The sequence below is a fragment of the Oncorhynchus keta genome, chromosome 27, assembly GCF_023373465.1.
Source record: "Oncorhynchus keta strain PuntledgeMale-10-30-2019 chromosome 27, Oket_V2, whole genome shotgun sequence".
Classification (NCBI taxonomy): Eukaryota; Metazoa; Chordata; class Actinopteri; order Salmoniformes; family Salmonidae; genus Oncorhynchus; species Oncorhynchus keta.
The window spans coordinates 43,413,639-43,433,562 of NC_068447.1; the positions used below are offsets into that span (position 1 = coordinate 43,413,639).

The 19,924-nt window shown below is 41.8% G+C and overlaps 1 protein-coding gene across 1 annotated transcript; it reads right to left on the reverse strand.

The window, feature by feature from the left end:
- Positions 1–1,380: 1,380 nt before the first annotated feature.
- galnt6 (UDP-N-acetyl-alpha-D-galactosamine:polypeptide N-acetylgalactosaminyltransferase 6 (GalNAc-T6)) lies at positions 1,381–19,616 on the reverse strand. The gene is made up of 12 exons (XM_052482513.1): positions 19,397–19,616; positions 15,314–15,548; positions 14,312–14,595; positions 13,532–13,704; positions 9,877–10,026; positions 8,471–8,705; positions 8,067–8,184; positions 7,230–7,430; positions 4,513–4,644; positions 3,939–4,040; positions 3,364–3,522; positions 1,381–2,234 (listed from the first exon to the last, which is right to left on the reverse strand). The coding sequence occupies exons 2-12, from the start codon at positions 15,518–15,520 to the stop codon at positions 2,121–2,123; spliced, it is 1,875 nt and encodes a 624-aa protein (XP_052338473.1). The 5' UTR covers positions 15,521–15,548; positions 19,397–19,616; the 3' UTR covers positions 1,381–2,120.
- Between the last annotated feature and the right edge of the window lie 308 nt (positions 19,617–19,924).

Genomic DNA, 19,924 nt, shown 5'->3' on the forward strand with positions numbered 1-19,924 from the left:
TAGGATTGAGGTCAGGGCTTTGTGATGGCCACTCCCAATACCTTGACTTTGTTGTCCTTAAGCCATTTTGCCACAACATTGCAAGCATGCTTGGGGTCATTGTCCATTTGGAAGACCCATTTGCGACCAAGCTTTAACTTCCTGACTGATGTCTTGAGATGTTGCTTCAATATATCCACATAATTGTCCTCCTCATGATGCCATCTATTTTGTGAAGTGCTCCAGTCCCTCCTGCAGCAAAGCACCCCCACAACATGATGCTGCCACCCCCGTGCTTAACGGTTGGGATGGTGTTCTTCGGCTTGCAAGCCTCCCCCTTTTTCCTCCAAACATAACAATGGTCATTATGGCCAAACAGTTCTATTTTTCCTTGCTGAGCGGCCTTTCAGGTTATGTCGACATAGGACTATTTTTACTGTGGATATACATACTTTGTACCTGTTTCATCCAGCATCTTCACAAGGTCCTTTGCTGTTGTTCTGGGATAGATGTGCACTTTGCGCACCAAAGTACGTTCATCTCTAGGAGACAGAAGCTGTTTAAAGGCTCACTCAACTTAGTGTATGTAAACTTCTGACCCACTGGAATTGTGATACAGTGAATTATAAGTGAAATAATCTGTCTGTAAACAATTGCTGGAAAAATAAGATATTCATTGACTAGCCTATTCAACAGCTCACTCAGTCACACGGAGGAATGTTTATTATTGCAGGAAGATCTTCATTATGTAGGGAATGGGGTGCCATTTGGGACGCCGACAGTCTCTTATCAGCATCTAGCTTCCGATATGAACCAGGGTCTTACCTCCAGAGTAATAAAGTTGGACCAATATCAAGCAGCACTCTAGCGTCACTGCTGTGGATACCGTAGGAGTGTGCACGACCGCACATAATACATAACAGGCGGTGTCAAGAGGAAGACCCCCAAAAATGTCAAAGACTCCAGCCATAGACCTCTCTCTGCTATCGAACGGCAAGCGGTACCAGCGCACCAAGTCTGGAACCTGAACAGCTTCCACTCCCAAGCCATAAGACTGCTAAATAGCTCATCAAATGGCTCCCAGGACTTCCTGCATTGACCCTTTTTTGAGTGCATGATGTTAATAAAAAGAAAATAAGATCTCTCAAAACGTACTAATTCCATTTCTATCATATGTTTATAGTAATGGTTTTCATTATCTGAGAATATCTCTTTTAAAAGTAAAAGCTATTTTGTGTCATTTAGCAGATGCTCTCCAGAGCGACTTACAGTAAGTAGTGAGTACTTACATTTTTCTACTGGTCCCCTGTGGGAATAAAACCCACAACCCTGGTGTTGCAAGAGCCATGCTCTACCAACTGAGACACACGGGACCAGTCATTTCACTCGTATGACAAATAATCCAACTGTATACAGATACAACTTTATTTTAAAAAATGGACACCTTTCCCTTTGGCAGTATTGTCACAGAAACAACATTCACTATATCTACATTCATTACCTGACAAGATAAGTTAAGACAAGCAAAACTATGATTAAAAAAAGAGAACACACTTCTAGGTTGAGGTCCTAGTTGTCAGGAAGAGACCTCCTTCCTGCCACTCCAGGGTCGTGTCCAGTAGGGCACACAGTGGCAAAACGTTTTGCAACAGAAAACTAAGATATGTGCTCTTTCTGGATAAGTTCGGGTAGTAGGCCTAAGTTCTCCCCGTTTCACTCCATTCCAAAACATTTTCTCCCTACTGAACACAACCCAGGCTGCAGAGTCCACTGTCCACACACTCCACAAGAAGAAACCTTCATTCATGAGTCTCTATTATCATAAATATATAGTTAAAAGTGGTTATCCTGAGATCCTTCACTTAGGTGTACACTGCCATAGCACAGTCAGCACTCTATATTCTATGTCCACTCCACTTAGGTCATCAATGGTCTCCAGTGCAGTATGACTCATGTCCTGTCAGGTTCAGCTAGTACTGGTGCTAGTACTGCCTGCTTGACCCAGAGTCTATAGGTAGATTGGTAGGGTCTATACGTTTGTTAATAGCATCTATGGGTGGATGGGCTGGCGGGGGGCGGGGTGGGTCAACGTCTAGTGAAAGCTTCAGTTCTGCTCAAGGTCAGGGGTCGAAGGTTAGGGGTCAACTGAATGCCCAGTGCTGGTTGAGGTCAGCTGCTTTACAGTCGTCCATCACTATCTGGCCCCCTTTCAGGAGTAAGCACTTTCCACTTGGTGGGTTCTTGAGGAGATTCTCCTAGAGAGGGCAGAGGGTTAAAAAAGCATGTACTGCAGTGGGATAACACTGGGTCTGCTGTGGACAGATTAGATCTAGAGCAATAACTTCTCTTGTGCGTTGTGAAAGATCGTTAACAGATAGTTACCTAAACAGATTAAATGTACTTCATTGCGTTTATTTCATCAGTCACACATGCTTTACAAAGGCACTCTTCAAGAACGAGGAGTCTAAAAAATGTCTCCCAGCAGATCTAGAAATGTGTATGCGTGTGTGATATACAGTACCTTCGGAAAGTATTCAGACCCCTTCCCTTTTTCCACATTTTGTTACGTTACAGCCTTATTCTAAAATGGAATAAATTGGGGGAAAAAAATCATAATCTACACACAATGCCCATTAATGACAAAGCGAAAACAAGTTTTCTAGAAATAAAATACCTTGTTTACTAAAGTATTCAGACCATTTGCTATGAAACTCGAAATTGAGCTCAGGTGAATCCTGTTTCCATTGGTCATCCTTCAGAATTCAAAAGGCACTCGCACATCTGAGCAATCTTTTTTTGCAGATGCATGGAAACAGTTGAACAAGATGAAGGAAAAAGGAAACCTCACACTGCTCTTGATAGTATCACTGATCTTTAATAAGCTTACGTATCGGCTTCATGGCCTTCATCAGATCTTGAGTTTAAATATTTTTTGCACCCTTATGTAGACCTAGCCCCACCCACATCCATTCCACACTTGGAAAGTGGTTGGGAGGCGAAGGAAAAACAAATAAGTGCTACCAAATATAGCAATATGCTTTTCATAAATATTTGAATAAAGTGTGTAAATAAGACGTATTAAACACATCTGTAAAACCACAATGAGGACATAGCAAGTTTTCATTAATCATTGGGTACATCGTAAGAAAAACATCAGAGTGAAAAGGGTCTGAATAATTATGTAAATTAGATTTTTATTTGAATACATTTGCAAAAAATACTAAAAAACTGTTTTTGCTTTGTCATTATGGGTATTGATGATGAGGGGGGAAAACAATTTAATAAGGCTGTAACGTAACAAAATGTGGAAAAAGTCAAGGGGAATACTTTCTGAATGCACTGCATATGCGTGCGTGCATGCTTGTCCAGGTGATGCTTCCTTACCTCTGTAAAGAGCCACTCCTGTTGTGGGGCCACGCTAGTCCCTATTCCTTTTAGTGTACAGAGCTCAATCTTAACCTGGTCTGGCTGGGTGTTGGCCTGTAGACACAGCTGCTTCCCTATGTTGTGACGCAGCTCCTTATGAGACGTGTACTCAAAGTACTGGGGAAACAGCAGGAGAGATAAGCATATGAAATCAAACATCACTGTAATATGGTGCTGGGGACTTATTATCGAAGATCGTCGGGGTTCACTTGAAAAATAGATGTTCATTTCAATGTGATTTAAATAAAGGCTAAACAAAAGCGTTGCCTATAAACCTGAATATGGAATTCCAAAAATTGACTGAACATACTGTTGTTGAATGCGTATCAATATCAGAATATCCCTCCACACAACCATAGAGTACAGCGGAGGCTGGTGAGAGGAGCTATAGGAGTGCAGCCCATTGTAAGTCAAACATGCGTTTTCCATAAGTTTGATACAGTTCCATTTATTCCATGCCATTACAAATGAGACAGTCCTCCTACATATCCTCCCAACAGCCTCCTCTGACAGTGTGAGTGAATGTACAGTACCTGGTTACCCCCCATATTGTGGCACGTGTACATGATCAGTGGCTTCCCTCCTTCATTTTTCTCTCCCACATCCAGACAGCTCTGAGCACCAGAGTTCTTAATCTGCACACACACACATTTAACAATGAACACTTATGCATCGCCATCATGTACAGTACCTTCCTAGTCACACTTATGTAGATGCTCTACAGATGGTCATACTATCAACAAACCATCTGTCGATAAGCAACTGCTTGCTAAGGTTACGGCTAGGTTTAGAATAACGGGTTGGGTCAGTGTTAGGGTCAAGTTTAGGGTTAGTAGATATTTATTTGAAATGTTACTTACAGAGCATCTATAGATGGACTATTCCCCCCCCCCCAAAAGTGTTACCTCAAATACTTGTAGCATTTGTTTTGGCCTGCCTGGCTAAACCCTGCATTTAATGAGCAGGATTTGCACTTTTGAGACATCTCTATTATTTTCATGGCAACAGGCAAGCTCAATCATGCACAGCTAAAGAATTTCAAAATACTTCAAATAGTACTTGAAACCAGGTCTGATAGTTAGTACACCTGAATGGAACAAAACGTACCGCTCCGAACTTGGTAGGGGTGAGGTCTGGCACGAACGCCTCGGGGTAAATAGTATTCAGATACCAGGTGAAGTTCTTACACTGCAGCCTCTCCCTCAGATTCACACGCTCCGAGATGTCACCAAATCCTTTCTGCAACATACACAGAGTAGTGGAAAGGAGTGAGACAGGAACAAGTGACTTGCTCAATCCTGTGCTCTGATAGTTAACTTTAAAGTAACTGTCCAGTGAAAATCTGACATTTCTCTAACTCATACCCAAATAATGTTGACTCGTCCGATACTCGTATTTGTGGCCAACACATACATTTGAGAAATATATATATATATAAAAAATAATAATAATAATAATAATTTTTTAAAAACCCCCACATCAAATTTGTATCTCAAACAGACCATTAAAAAAAGTATAGCTATTTCCTCAGAGTATGATGTCATAATCCTGAGGAGGATGAGCTGGCCAATCAGCGGTTTACTTGCGTGAATATTTAATGACCGGTATACACCTACACCATTCTGTTGTTGGGGTACGTCCACACTATTCCAACACAGAAAAGCTGCTTTTCAACATACTTAAATGACCATTTCTTGGAAGGAAAACTATTATTTCATTCATATTATAAGTAATTAAAGGTCATATTTCATAGAAATCTGGAAAGACTGGAGAGTTAACCCCATATAACGGTAGTCATGTCAAATCAAAAAGTATTGGTCATATACATAGATTTGCAGATGTTATCACAGGTGCAGCGAAATGCCTGTGTTTCTAGCTCCAACAGTGCAATAATGTCTAGAAAAAAACCCACAAAAAACAATGCCAGATGTTTGAAGTTTTGAGGGAGTATGCAGTTGGCATGCTGACTGCAGGAATGTCCACCAGAGCTGTTGCCAGAGCATTGAATGTTCATTTCTCTACCATAAGCCACCTCCAACGTTGTTCTAATTTGGCAGTACGTCCAACTGGTTTTACAACCGCAGACCACATGCATGGGGTCGTGTGGGCGAGCGATTTGCTGATGAAGTAGAGGTGAACAGAGTGCCCCATGGTGGTGGTGGGGGTTATGGTATGGGCAGGCATAAGCTACGGACAATGAACACAATTGCATTTTATCCATGGTAATTTGAATACACAGAGATACTGTGACGAGATCCGGATGCCCATTATGAGGCCCATTTTTTAAAAAAGGTATCTGTGAGCAACAGATGCATATCTGTATTCCCAGTCATGTGAAATCCATAGAAATCCATGACTGATTTCCTTATAAGAACTGTTACTCAGTAAAATCTTAGAAATTGTTGCAGGTTGTGTTTATATTTTTGTTCAGTATGTAATGGATATACATATAATGGTGTGTAAAGACATTATGGACAGTATATGATTAGAAAAAGGTGTGCATAACAGTAGTTACATAGAAGAGCCATGACAAGAATACAGTATATACATACAAAGTGGGTAAAACGTTATTTAAACATGTTTAAAAGTGACCAGCGTTCAATGACTATGTACATAGGGCAGTAGTCTCTACGGTGCAGGGTAGAGTACCAGGTGGTAGCCAGCTAGAACAGTGACTAAGGCTAGTGGTGACTGTTTAACAGTTTGATGGCCTGGAGATAGAAGCTGTCTCTTGGTCCCAGCTTTGATGCAGCTGTACTGTCTCTGCCTTCTAGATGGTGGCGGGGTGAACAGGCCTTGGCTCTGGTGCTTGATGATCTTCTTGTCCTTCCTGTGACAGCGGGTGCTGTAGATGTCCAGTGATGCGTTAGGCTGACCACACAACCCTCTGGAGAGCCCTACGTTTGCGGACGGTGCAATTGCTGTACCAGGCGGTGATACAGCCAAACAGAATGTTCTCAATGGTGCATCTGTAGAAGTTTGTGAGGGTCTTAGGGGCCAAGCCAAATTTCTTCAGCCTCCTGAGGTTGAAGAGGTGCTGTTGCTCCTTCTTCATCACACTGTCTGTGTGAAGGGACCATTTCAGGTAGTCAGTGATGTGCACGCCGAGCAACTTCAAGCTTTTGATCCTCTCCACTGCGACCCCATCAATGTGGATGGGGGCGTGCTCTCTCTGCTGTCACCTGTAGTCCACAATCAGCGTTTTGTTAAGGGAGAGGTTATTTTCCTGGTGCCACTCCGTCAGGGCTATCACTTCCTCCCTGTAGGCGGTCTGGTCTCAATCATTGTTGGTAATCAGGCAGACCACCGTTGTTGTCAGTAAACTTGATGATTGAGTTGGAGACATGCATGGCAACGGAGGGGGCTGAGCACGCACCCATGTGGGGGGCCCTGTGTTAGGGATCAGCGTGGCACATGTGTTGCTGCCTACAGTATACAGGCACTCATAAGAACATATTTATTGTAGTTTAGCCTATTCCAGATAAATAATAATATCTTATAATAAACAGATTGCAGTATGCGCAGGCCGACACATTTTGCACAGTAGTGTGTTGTCTAACAGTTAGCCTTCATTCAGCCTTTCCTTCTGTGTCGAACGAATGTGAGATTACCAAGTCTGGCAACACAAGATTATCTACAATTATTATGGAACTTGGAGTGAACGAAAACATGCCATAGGCTTAACCCTGTTCTCTCACCACTTGTTACATTTTAGCTGCGTTCTGGTTGTGTCGGTTGTAGATGTTTAATGCACAGCACTATATCTAACAGTACAGTATATGAAACTTTGAGTTGATTGAGAACATAAGAGAACATAAGCCTACCTCCTTGGCCATCTTGGCAGCGTTACTGTTGCGTCGGTAGTAGATGTGTTTGTAGTCATCCATCCAGACCTCTGCGAGTCGTACCTGGTTCCTTGTGATGACCTCAGTACCTTTAGGGAAGGTGTGGGGTGACTTGGTACGGAACACGTGACCCACCACGGAACACGGAATGATCTCCAGCTGGCCGCCACACTGCCACACCTAGGAGAAGGTTTATTGAAGTTAGCTGGCTAACTTAGTGACCTGCTTTGTCAATGGAGGCACAAGGACACCGATTATTCACTGTTGAATTGTATTGATGACATTCTGTGAACAGTGTGATTCTGTAGCAGCTGACAAAGTTAGACAAAGTTGCTTTGACTTCCTACAAGCATTTTGGGCTGGTGTTTACAGGACATTTGGTGCTGTCTGATTAGGATATATAGGGCCTGTCTCCAAGAGGCCAGATAGACATTTGCTCCGCTTCTGTGCTGAGTGGGGTCTCCTTGTTGCAACTTGTAATAAACCAGATTTTGATTAACTTTACCTACGGCTGTGCTTGTTTTTATTCACCCGGAAATTCCTACTACGGATACACATGCTCACAAAAAACAGGTTAACAGGATTCCTAAGACCTTTTCTGAGATGCTTTGTAGACACAGGCCCAGAGCCATATACAACATCGAGGTCACATGACACCATTCAACCAATTGAATTGAGGTAATAATCAACTGAATTGTCTTTGAGAGAAACCATAATCAGCAAACTCTCTATATATGGCTCTGTTTAAGACTAGCTTTAGTATTTGATAGATATTCCTTTATAATAACATTGTTAGAGGAAAGAGGGGAAACTAACCCTAAAGGACATCTCCACATTCTCACCCCCCCAGATCTCCATCTTGTCATCGTACGTTCCGATGTGTTCAAAGTACGTCTTGGAGATGGAGAAGAGACCACCGGCAAACGTTGGAGTTCTGAATGAACAGACATGCAGAGGTGAGTAACAGATACTAGATGTCCAATGCAACATTATGGAATATACATAGTCTGATTGCCGAGTAGTGATCTGATACATATTTAAAGTGCAGAATATAACATATGCTGAATTGTAAGATGAAAAAAAATCGGAATATATTGCAAACAACTTCAGCAATCACAGCATTATATTCACTACACATACTCTACCCGAAGGACCTCTCCACTAGCTGTCGGAAGGCAATGTACTCTATGAAACATGTTAGGTGGGTCCTTAGCCCTTACTTGACGGGGTAGGTCTCATCTTTGCGTCTGTTGCTCTCATGCTCGGGGATGCCTTCCCAGCCGAAGCTGAGGCTCCAGTCAAAGTTCCCTCTGTTGCGGGCCTTAGCGGTGGCTACAGGCTTGTTGAAGGTAAAGTCATTCAGGTTGATGCTAGTGATCTCTGGGCTGACCACGGCTGTTGGCTCCTCCACGATACGAGCCAGCAGGGGCTCCAGCCAGCCATGGAAACACTCACCTGGGGACGGGAGAGGAGGGTAGAGTTCAGCAGGTGTAAAAAGTTTTCAAAGTACAAGAAGTCGGTAGTTGTCAGTTGGCAAACATTGTGAAGCATTACAGATTGAGATACAATGAATGGAGCTTAGTTGGCAAACATTGCGGAGTTCAGTTGGCAAACATTTTTGGAGCTGACACCACTCCCAATTCTACACAACAGAAAATCCTGTCTATTCTACACAATACTTTTCTATGTGAACATAGTGTAACTCTGCATCCTCCTGGCCTCAACAGACCCCCCAGTATGAGTCCTGAGCATTCTGTCAATGATATGTAATCTGTGTTCACAATTGTCTGACAACATCACATTATGCAAACGCCCTTGTCGGGATGACCCTGGGAATTCACAGTATTTGTGTATGTTTTTGTATACTTTTTATACATCACTGCAAAGCCTTTATCTCCAGTACATTAGTATCTACCTTTCGTCTGTACGTATAGCCCCTCGTCACTCCAATACATTGCATATCTCTAAGCTTACGTGAGTGGAATGTGGTCACACATCTAGTTCTAGCAGGGAAACCCGAAGAGTAGGTTTCAACTGTTCACTGCTTGAAAAAAGAACCGCAGGTAGTAAATCTGTTATAAACATTTATGCAAATAAAGTTGTAACACAATGGTTGTAATTGGATTGATCACTTGGGAAACATTTTACCCACTCCACATATCCTTCCTAATGGGATAGCAAAAAGGGATGGGGGGGTCAACAAGGAGTTAGTTGTGTTGCTCTGGCCTTGTGAGCTAGCTAGTCACAGTGCATCAATCCATCTCCTATCGTATTGTTTGTGCTTTTGAACAGAAAGTACAGTAAAGGTACAGTAGGAGATGGAGAAGGTTGAGTCAAAGGGCAGAGGGCTGTATTCAAATCCATATAGACTCTGGCATACATCTGTGCCATAGGCCAACATATATGTTTTCCTAGTTGGCTAGCTAGTCACATTGTGCATCCAGAAAGGTAGGTCTCTCCCTGGGCCCCTGAGTATTAATGAATGAATCCATCCATCCCTTGTGGGCTAGTTACTGAAAGTGAGCATTCAGGAAAGTGTGTATATTTCTCTGTGTCCTCCTGGCCTCTAGGAGCTTGGCTGTTATCAGGCACTCATTTATTCATCCATCATGGGCTAGCTACTCACAGTGAGCATCCAGGAAGGTGAGTATCTCTCCCAGGGCTCCCCGGGCCCCCAGGAGCCTGGCAGTGATCAGGCCCTTCCTCTCCTGCTGTCTCACCACCTTCACTATCTTTAGCTGCTTCACATACTCATCCAGCCGAGTCCCCAGGTGTTCTGGTAGAAAGGAGAAAACACATACCTGTTATGACATTCTTTTCTTAAGGTGAGCTGGAGCATCGGAGGGAATCGCTTAAAGGGATAGTTCACCTAAATTACATTGGTTTCCTAACCCTATAAGCAGTCTATGGCACAATGTATGATCCTTGCTTTTGGTTTTGTTCACCTGGCCACTCTTTCAAATCAAAATTGTTTGTATTTGTGGCACAATCCAATGCAAGTCAATGGTAGCATTTTTGTTCTTCATGTACAAACCTATAAGTAACTTAATTCCGTTATACAATCCATTCTCTTAAACCTAAGGATGATTTGGACATTAAGAGAGGAAATGCTAATATGGGTAGCATTGACTTGCATTGGATTGTGTCACAAATTCTAAACAACATTTGAAACAGTGGTCAGGCAAACCACTACAAAGCATTGATTACAGTCATACCTTGTCCATTGACTGATTACAGGGTAATGAAACCAATATATGTAATTTTGTAATTTGGGTGAACTATGTAAAAACTAGACATCAATTAAACACAAACACAAAACTTCATGTTTAGTTAGGAATGTGGCTGGCTCTTCAGGTAATACAACATTATTTTCATCAGGTGAGGGTGGAGCGGTTAATGACAGGAGGTCAAGACCAGCATCGCTAGGTAACTGACTAACATAAAGCAGGGGTGTGTTCAGTGACATGTACATAGGAATGTAATGAATAGAACTGACACAATTCTCAATACTGCCAGACAGTCATATCTGTTCTACATAATACATTGCTTTCTAAACGTGATGGGACAGGACGGTAAGTATAGTATTCTCTCTGGTATGCAACCTGGTTTCCGCTCAGGTTATGGATGTGTCACTGCAACCTTAAAGGACCTCAATGATGTCACCATTGCCCTTGATTCTAAGCAATGTTGTGCTGCTATTTTTATTGACTTGGCCAAAGCTTTAGATATGGTAGACTATTCTATTCTTGTGGGCCGGCTAAGGAGAATTGGTGTCTCTGAGGGGTCTTTGGCCTGGTTTGCTAACTACCTCTCTCAAGGAGTGCAGTGTATAAAGTCAGACAATCTGCTATCTCAGCCACTGCCTGTCACCAAGGGAGTACCCCAAGGCTCAATCCTAGGCCCCACGGTCTTCTCAATTTACATCAACAACATAGCTCAGGCAGTAGGAAGCTCTCATCCATTTATATGCAGATAATATAGTCTTATACTCAGCTGGCCCCTCCCCGGATTTTGTGTTAACTGCTCTACAATAAAGCTTTCTTAGTGTCCGACAAGCTTTCTCTACCCTTAACCTTGTTCTGAACATCTCTAAAACAAATGTCACATAATTTATAGATCGGCAGGTAAGGGATATTCTGTTAAAGGTCCCCAAAGCACACACATCCCTGGGTCGCTCGTCTTTTTGATGTATTGTTGTCTCTACCTTCTTGCCCTTTGTGCTGTTGTCTGTGCCCAATAATGTTTGTAATATGTTTTGTGCTGCTACCATGTTGTTATGTTGTGTTGCTACCATGCTGTGTTGTCATGTGTTGCTGCCTTGCTATGTTGTCATCTTATAGGTCTCTCTTTATGCAGTGTTGTGTTCTCTCTCTTGTTGTGATGAGTGTTTTGTCCTACATGTATATATATTTTTGTTTACATTTTCAATCCAAGCCCCCGTCCCAACAGGAGGCCTTTTGCCAGGCCATCATTATAAATAAGAATTTGTTCTTAACTGACTTGCCTAGTTAAATAAATGTTACATAACACCCCCCACCCCACACACACACACACACATCCAGTTATATTTAGAACAGACAAGACCGTAGAGGTCTGAAATTGTGTCACAAGTTTCAGTTTAGTATTAATAACACACACTGTATGCAATTCACTGGCCACAACAGACATCACACTTCTTCCACAGCATACTTTTTAAAAACCAAGTGATAATGCAGCTAGCTAGTATACAGGCGATTGTTAGAACACAGCGCGAGATTAAACCAAACTATATGGCCAGGAGGTTCCAAGGTCCAGAAGTAGATATTGAACTCGGTGTCAAAGCACATCCTCTTTTAGTCTTGATTAGTGAAGCGAGGCCAATGCAATTTCTTGTTTATTTCAACAGTACCCTTAGTTTCAGAATGACTGACGAAACGTTTTGCTGTTGGTGTGCCCTAATGTACAGTTCCCCTTTGCTTTTCCCTTAGCCCATGGTTAGTATCAGGCTCCATTACCTAGACTGGGTTGCGTCACTGCCTGGTATGGCAACTGCTAGGCATCTGAGTGTAAGGCGCTACAGAAGGTAGTGTGTAAGGTCCAGTACATCACTGGGGCCAAGCTTCCTGCCATCCAGGAACTATATAATAGGCGGAGTCAGAGGAAAGCCCATAAAATTGTCAGAGACTCCAGTCACCCAAGTCATAGACTGTTTTCTCTTCTACCGCACGGCAAGCGATACCGGAGCGCCAAGTGTTGGACCAAAAGGCTACTTAACAGCTTCTACCCCCAAAACATAAGACTGCTGAACAGACTACCCAAATCAAATCAAATTTATTTATATAGCCCTTCGTACATCAGCTGATATCTCAAAGTGCTGTACAGAAACCCAGCCTAAAACCCCAAACAGCAAGCAATGCAGGTGTAGAAGCACGGTGGCTAGGAAAAACTCCCTAGAAAGGCCAAAACCTAGGAAGAAACCTAGAGAGGAACCAGGCTATGTGGGGTGGCCAGTCCTCTTCTGGCTGTGCCGGGTGGAGATTATAACAGAACATGGCCAAGATGTTCAAATGTTCATAAATGACCAGCATGGTCGAATAATAATAAGGCAGAACAGTTGAAACTGGAGCAGCAGCACAGTCAGGTGGACTGGGGACAGCAGTCCACCTCCATTTGTTTTGTACAACGCTGCTAGGAGCTGTTTATTATCTATGCATAGTCACTTCACCCCTACCTACATGTACAAATTACCTCATCTAACCGGTACCTCCGCACACTGACTAGGTACCGGTACCCCCTGTATATAGCCTCGTTATTGTTATTTTATTGTGTTACTTTTTATAATTTTTTACTTTAGTTTATTTGGTAAATATTTTCAACTCTTCTTGAACTGCACTGTTGGTTAAGGGCTTGTAAGTAAGAATTTCACAGTAAGGTCTACACTTGTTGTATTTCGGCGCATGTTTACCTCCCTAATCTTACTACATTTGCACACACTGGGTAGATTTTCCTATTGTGTTATTGACTGTACGTTTGTTTATCCCATGTGTAACTCTGTTGTTTGTGTCGCAATGCTTTGCTTTATCTTGGCCAGGTCTGGCCCAAATGGCCTACCTGGTTAAATAAAGGTCAAATAAAAGAAAATAAAATGTGTCAAATAAAGTTGGATTTGACTTGATTTAGAGTCATCATGCCCACGGTAGCCATAGAAATATTCAAGTCCATGACGCCACAATGGGTAGACTGGCGGCCATTTTGAGTGAACCCATAGGATTTCTTTTCTCTGTATTTTTTTTTCTCTTCACCTGCGGTGCTGGCGTCGTCCACCATGATGATCTCAGTGAGCAGGGCGGCAGGGGAGGTGTGGAGGACACTGTAGACGGTACGCAGCAGGGTGGACCAGGCCTCGTTGTGGAACACTATGATTACACTGGTGGTGGGGAGAGGAGGGCAGTGGCGGAACTTACGCTCCACACACCTGGGAAGCAAAGGAAGAGCAAGACACTGTTCGTCATGAAAAGGAAAAACTGTCAATATTATCTGCCCTGTGTTTGAGTTCACATGTGGGGTGTTTGTGTCTACGTAGATGCCCTAGCCTTATATAAATACAATATATACAATATATAAAGAGCATCCCTTAGCAAATATTCATACATAAACCAAATTGATTGTGCTTTTCATGGCTTTCAAGGTTTTGAAATGTTGATTAAATGAAGAAAAAGAAACATCTGCAGCAATACAGTCGTAAACAATAGAGAAGATTGCTAATCTAGGACAAGTCTATTGAAAATGCATCTTTGAACAAGACAAGGAAACCACCCCCAAGAATAATATGCTACCCATCCCTTTCATCACCATGGTTACAGTTAAGACTGAAGCTTTAAGGTGCATCCCAATAATATTTTGTTTCTCGTAAAAATGTGCACTCATTCACTACTTCCCACAAATCTAAAAGCATTAGATTGGTATAGGCATGGACCAGTGGTAGCTTCCACCATGTTCATTATGCCCGTCATTTCCTTTCAAAAACAGTGAATAAGTGCACCTTGTAGGATGAAGGAGAGATAATTGGGACATAGTCTTACTCTGGTGGCCGGGTGTCGTCTCCTAGGCTACGGCTGAGGGAGATCCTGTCGGAGGAGAACTGGTTGAAACAGTTAACAGTCATCCCCTTTTCCTTCTCTTTCTCCTCCTCTGGTGTCATGTTCTTTTTCTCGTAGCCCCTCCCATCGGCCCCAGGCCCTTGGGGGTCCTGTGGGGGCCTCTCCAGGGCCGGCTTCAGCTCTGCCTGACTGTAGTGACCTGGAGGACAGTGGCGGTCTGGGGTGGCCTGCTGCTCCTCTATTGAAGGGGGCTGGGGAGCTCCGATCTGGAATCCCAGGTTATTGTTTCTTTATTTTATCATTTTATTTAGATTTCTTGTATACTTAACAAAAATATAAACGGAACATGTAAAGTGTTGGTCCCATGTATCATGAGCTGAAATAAAAGATCCCAGAAATGTTCCATATGCACAAAAAGCTTATTTCTCTTTATTTTTTATCTACACATGTCCAGTTCTTCCATGGCCTACATACTCAGACATGTCACTAATTGAGCATGTTTGGGATGCTCTGGATCGATGTGTATGACAGCTTGTTCCAGTTCCCGACAATATCCACCAACTTCGCGAAGCCATTGAAGAGTGAGACAACATTCCACAATAAACAGCCTGATCAAATCTATGCGAAGGAGATGTGTCGCGCTGCATGAGGCAAATGGTGGTTACACACCAGATACTGACTGGTTTTCTGATCCACCCCCATTACTTATTTTTCTTTTGGAAGGTATCTGAGACCAACAGATGCATATCTGTACTCCCAGTCATGTGAGATCCATAGATCAAGGCCTAATGAATTTATTTAAATTCACTGATTCCCTTATATGAAATGTAACTCAGTAAAATCTTTGAAATTGTTTAGTTTTGCATTTATTTTCTTGATCAGTGTATAATTATATAACAAACAAAAACAATAAAGTCTGTTCATTAACCCCCTCCCCCTATTCTACTCCCCCCCAACCCACCAAAAGGACCCATACAGCTGTACCTGGAAGCCTAGGTTGTTGACTGCTCCTCGAACCATCACCAGCACCCGATCCTTGCGTTCCACCAGATCCTGAAACCAGGGGTCCTGGGCAGAGTTGGAGCCGGAGCCCACATCCTTCTGTAGGACCACCAGGACCACCATGAACAGAGTTCCCCCAGCCAGGGCCAGCTTCAAGGGGGATAAGCGCCGACGCAGGAACATACGCATGGTGGGTCACAATTCAAAATGGCCACCGCTGAGAGAGCGAGATAAAAGAGAGTTCAGTGTTTCCACTATATTAAATTTATGCAGCGGCACAACTCTCTATTCATAGGGTTAGCTACACTTCCAGGATTACAAGCTAGCTAGCTAGTCACCTTGGAGGATTTTTTTGTACATATCTTCCTTAGATTCTTATCAGCTATGGTAAAAACTATGGTGTAAAATGATTTAGGGGATATCAATGTTTTGACCCTTGTTGAAACACTCTTCCCAAAACCAATTAGTCTTTTCAATGTGTAAACTGTTTTTTTTTAAACTGCGGTGTTTTGTGGTTTATGTTGTAAATGTTTGAAACTGTATGCTGCTTTTTTTGGCTTTAGGTCTCTCTTGCAAAATAGGTTTTGAGACTAACCTGGTAAAATAAAATGTCATCCTGGAAGTGTAGTCAACCCTATTACTAGATGTATGTTATAATTGTTAGTTAAGATACAGTAAGGTAATGCTAGCTAAATAACTTTTGGGTTTAATATAGAATTGGTCGGTGATGTCATTTAGATTAAGGGATCCTAGGGGAAACACTGGAGTTATAAATTAACTGGAGGCATTACATAGTAATAGCAGTGAAGAGCTGGAGTATGAGACTATAATTGTCTTAAATAGACACTGGACTCAAACCCGTTTCGGAATAGAACAAAACAAACAGAAAACAGACTCAAATACTTTCTTTCCCTGATGCAAAGGCGAATCTATGGAGACTAAGGAGACATTTTAAAATGCAGTTCTACCCAAAACCAGATGACTATAATAACTACATGCCAAATGTCAAAAGATGTGATCCAGTCAGCTCTTCTAAACCAGCATGTACAGTCCCTGTGTACCTAGCCACTCCCATAACACTTCTCTGCTGTCATAGCTACTCTCCCTCCGTCTCCCTCCGTCTCCCTCCCGCTCTCCTGAGTAGAGGTGGAGCCCCAGAGGAATAGCCTCACACACACGCACACGCACACACACACACACACACACACACACACACACACACACACACACACACACACACACACACACACACACACACACACACACACACACACACACACACACACACACACAGAGGGAGCAAAGTGAAAGAACAAACAGAACACACCTCTCGGTAAACAACTTGGAATATTGCACCTGTATTCACCTTCTCTAGCCAAGAACACACCCGTCATATACCCACCTGTTCCACTCCTTCCCGGATGCTGACTTAGCAGCACCCACATTCACATTAATGACTGCCACCTTACATAGACACAAACACCAGTAGAAGGAGTATGACTGGACTGATAACAAACACACCGGACATATTTAGCTCCACAACTAGCATGAGTCCTCATTAGCGCACATTGAAGTAAAATGTATCGAAACATTTCGCAACAGAAAAGGAAAACAAGCTTTTCTAATTTCTTAAGTTCAGGTGGTCCCTCCCCGTGTCAGCCCTTTCGCGTCCAGTTAGTTATTTGTGAATACAACCCAGTTTGTGCTGTCATGTGAACTCCATTACGGTCATTCAATGGAGTTGGACACACGTCACAAAACAGATCTGGGACTCTGGGACTCAGGCTATTTAACAATGACCTGCTTTATTAAGAGGGATATCAAATCACAATAAATGATACCCTTAGGTGAACACTGCTTAGGGCCTCAAACTCTTAGTTTGTCATCATTAATTTAAGCCAGTCCTCTCAAGGAAATCCTACCTCCTTCATAATTGATCAAAGACACTCTCATGCTTCCAGAGCCCAACAATGGGCACACAGTGCACTCTCCTTGACTCAAATGTCATCTTAAGTTGACAACCTGTTTGGCTTGTTCCTATACTGGGAACAGACATTGGTGATGTGTAGAAAGGAAGACTGGCAGGTGAGAGGCTTGCTGCCTCAACTCTTTCTAGTTCTACCATATGATATGGAAACAAATGTTTTCAGAAGAACTTTGAATTAAACGCTTGCCCTTCAATTAAAAATGTAATTAATGTATAATAATGCCATCAAAAAAATGTATGTCCAATGCAGCCATTTTTATCTCAATATAAAATAATTTATTGAAAACAACTAAGTATCTTACTGCGATTGTTTTCAATTAAAATGCTCAAAAAGAAACTTAATAGCTTCTTAACAAAGAGCAATTTCTGAAAGCAAGAATTTTACTAGGACTGCCTGGGAGTGGTCTGAGCAGGTAGGGGAAAACTGAAAACTAGCTATTATTGGCAGAAAGGTTTGGAAGTCTATTTCTTATTGGTCTATTAACTAATTACCAGGCAGGCCAAAACTCCATCCCACCAAAACAGGCTGAAATTTCAGGCGGTCTTTTCAGACAGCTCTTACACTAATTTGGGCATTATCATGTTTCACAATATTACTCTAACCTCACTGTTTATTTATTTATATAACACAGGAAAATAGCATTTGACTGCACTGGGCCTTTAATATTTTGTTGAAAAGTTTATCGACAAACATTTATATTTGCTAATAATGGATGAAATTTGTACCATAACAATACTCCACTTCAAAGTATTCCCTTTATGGCTATCAGTGAATGCAATGCTAAATATAATTTCACTATGCAGTGAGAATAGGAAGGCCACCCATAAAACTGGTTTACCAGGTGGAGTGACTGATATTTGTGCATTGAACTTTCTCACTCATTTCACGATTAATTAAGGACTATACATAATCACGGTAGCATCCACATTAATGTAGAAGTGTTAAGAAACATTCTATTGTTATTTACATTTTGTTTTTAAGTGATTCAAATGACAAATACATTATTTACCATTAATTTCTATTGGGCACAAAATAATCTGAAACAACACAAAGAAACAGCAAATGCAGCTAACACATTTCTAGAGTCACAAGCTTGATGTAGGCATTGCGTGCTATGAATATTGGACCAAATACTTAACTTACTACTACTTTAATACACATACTGTATAATTGAATTTGTCCCAATACTTTTGATCCCCTAAAATGGGGGGGACAATGTACAAAAAGTGATGTACTTTCTAAGCGGATGAAAATACCCTCAAATTAAAGCTGACAGTCTGCACTTTAACCTCATAGTCATTGTATCATTTAAAATCCAAAAGTGCTGCCCCAATACTTTTGGAGCTCCCTGTATAAGGTCCTTGGACCTTAAAGAGTAATGACGTATGAGTACAATCTTGGGCTAGACAGAAACTACAGAGAGACACGAAGTGAACATCAAAACCGCAGCAATGTAACACTACTAAAACTAAATAGGATTTTGAAAGTAACTAACTACCGATTAATGGAAGGCAATGTATACCCCGAACTGAACTCCAATGAATTCAATTTCCAAGGAAAACGTAGTTTTCCTAAACGGTCCGTGCCAAAGCGGCTCCTTGGGACCTTATGGTAGGGACGTCCCAAGGATGCTCATTCCTTGAAACCACTGGCCGTTTTAAAAAAGGTTGCCTCATCAACTAAGAAGATCAGCTCGAGCGTGTAACATGATGCAATTTAACAGGAAATTGTTTGTGACAAGAATATCAGGAAGTATGAGAGTATGGCCGATTAGAAATGACTACAGTTAGTAAATATAAAAAGTGTTAAAATACATCTGTCCCTTTGATTTACACAATGAGAAAAATAACTAGTGTATGACAGATAGGATACAATAGAATCATAATATGTCACGATCTTTATCGTGTATCTCAATTGATTTATCTTGATATCCAGTGCCTCACAGGAAATTACAGATAGTTATATGAAAACGTAAAGGCTACATTGTTGCAATATAAATTCACCCTATCTAGTGCAACAAGAAATAACACAATTCCTGATAAGATACAAGAGGCGCAATGATGCGTTGTCTTCTTACCTGTGAAACTGTTCACAAATTTGAAGACTGCCTTGCTGTGTCTTTGCGACGCTCTTTATTTAGTAACGCGAAGGCGACAGATGGACGTAAATATTAACTTCAAAAGCCTTTTACCAAGCGCAAAAAGGATACACTAACACCACCAATGATGTATATATATATATATAAACGGTAGAGCGCCACCATCGCGGCTTCCCCTTTGAACGTAACAGGTGACATTGCTTGAAAGTATTAACTGCAGTCTCCAGGGTCCTAAAGAGAACTTTGTTCGGTCCTAACATTTCAAACAAACATCCCACTGGGCACAGACATAACTTCAACGTCTGTTCCACGTTGGTTCAACATAATTTCATTGAAATGACGTGGAAACAACGTTGATTCAACCAGTGTTGTCCTAGTGCTACTCGTTTTTTTGCCACCAAGAATATAATATAACATTTGGAGCATAGATTAATTTAACTCCACATCAAAATCACTCTGATTTTCAAGACAATTTCATTTGCTTTTGTCAATGGGAAAAAAATATTC

Bases quoted from the DNA above. Each gene is read 5' to 3' on its own strand.
- galnt6 (XM_052482513.1), bottom strand. From the start codon at position 15,520: ATGCGTATGTTCCTGCGTCGGCGCTTATCCCCCTTGAAGCTGGCCCTG. The intron at 14,596-15,313 runs GTACAGCTGTAT...CTGGGATTCCAG, and splicing joins TCAACAACCTAGGCTTCCAG to ATCGGAGCTCCCCAGCCCCC. The intron at 8,706-9,876 runs GTGAGTAGCTAG...TCCCGTCCCCAG, and splicing joins CACCTTCCTGGATGCTCACT to GTGAGTGTTTCCATGGCTGG.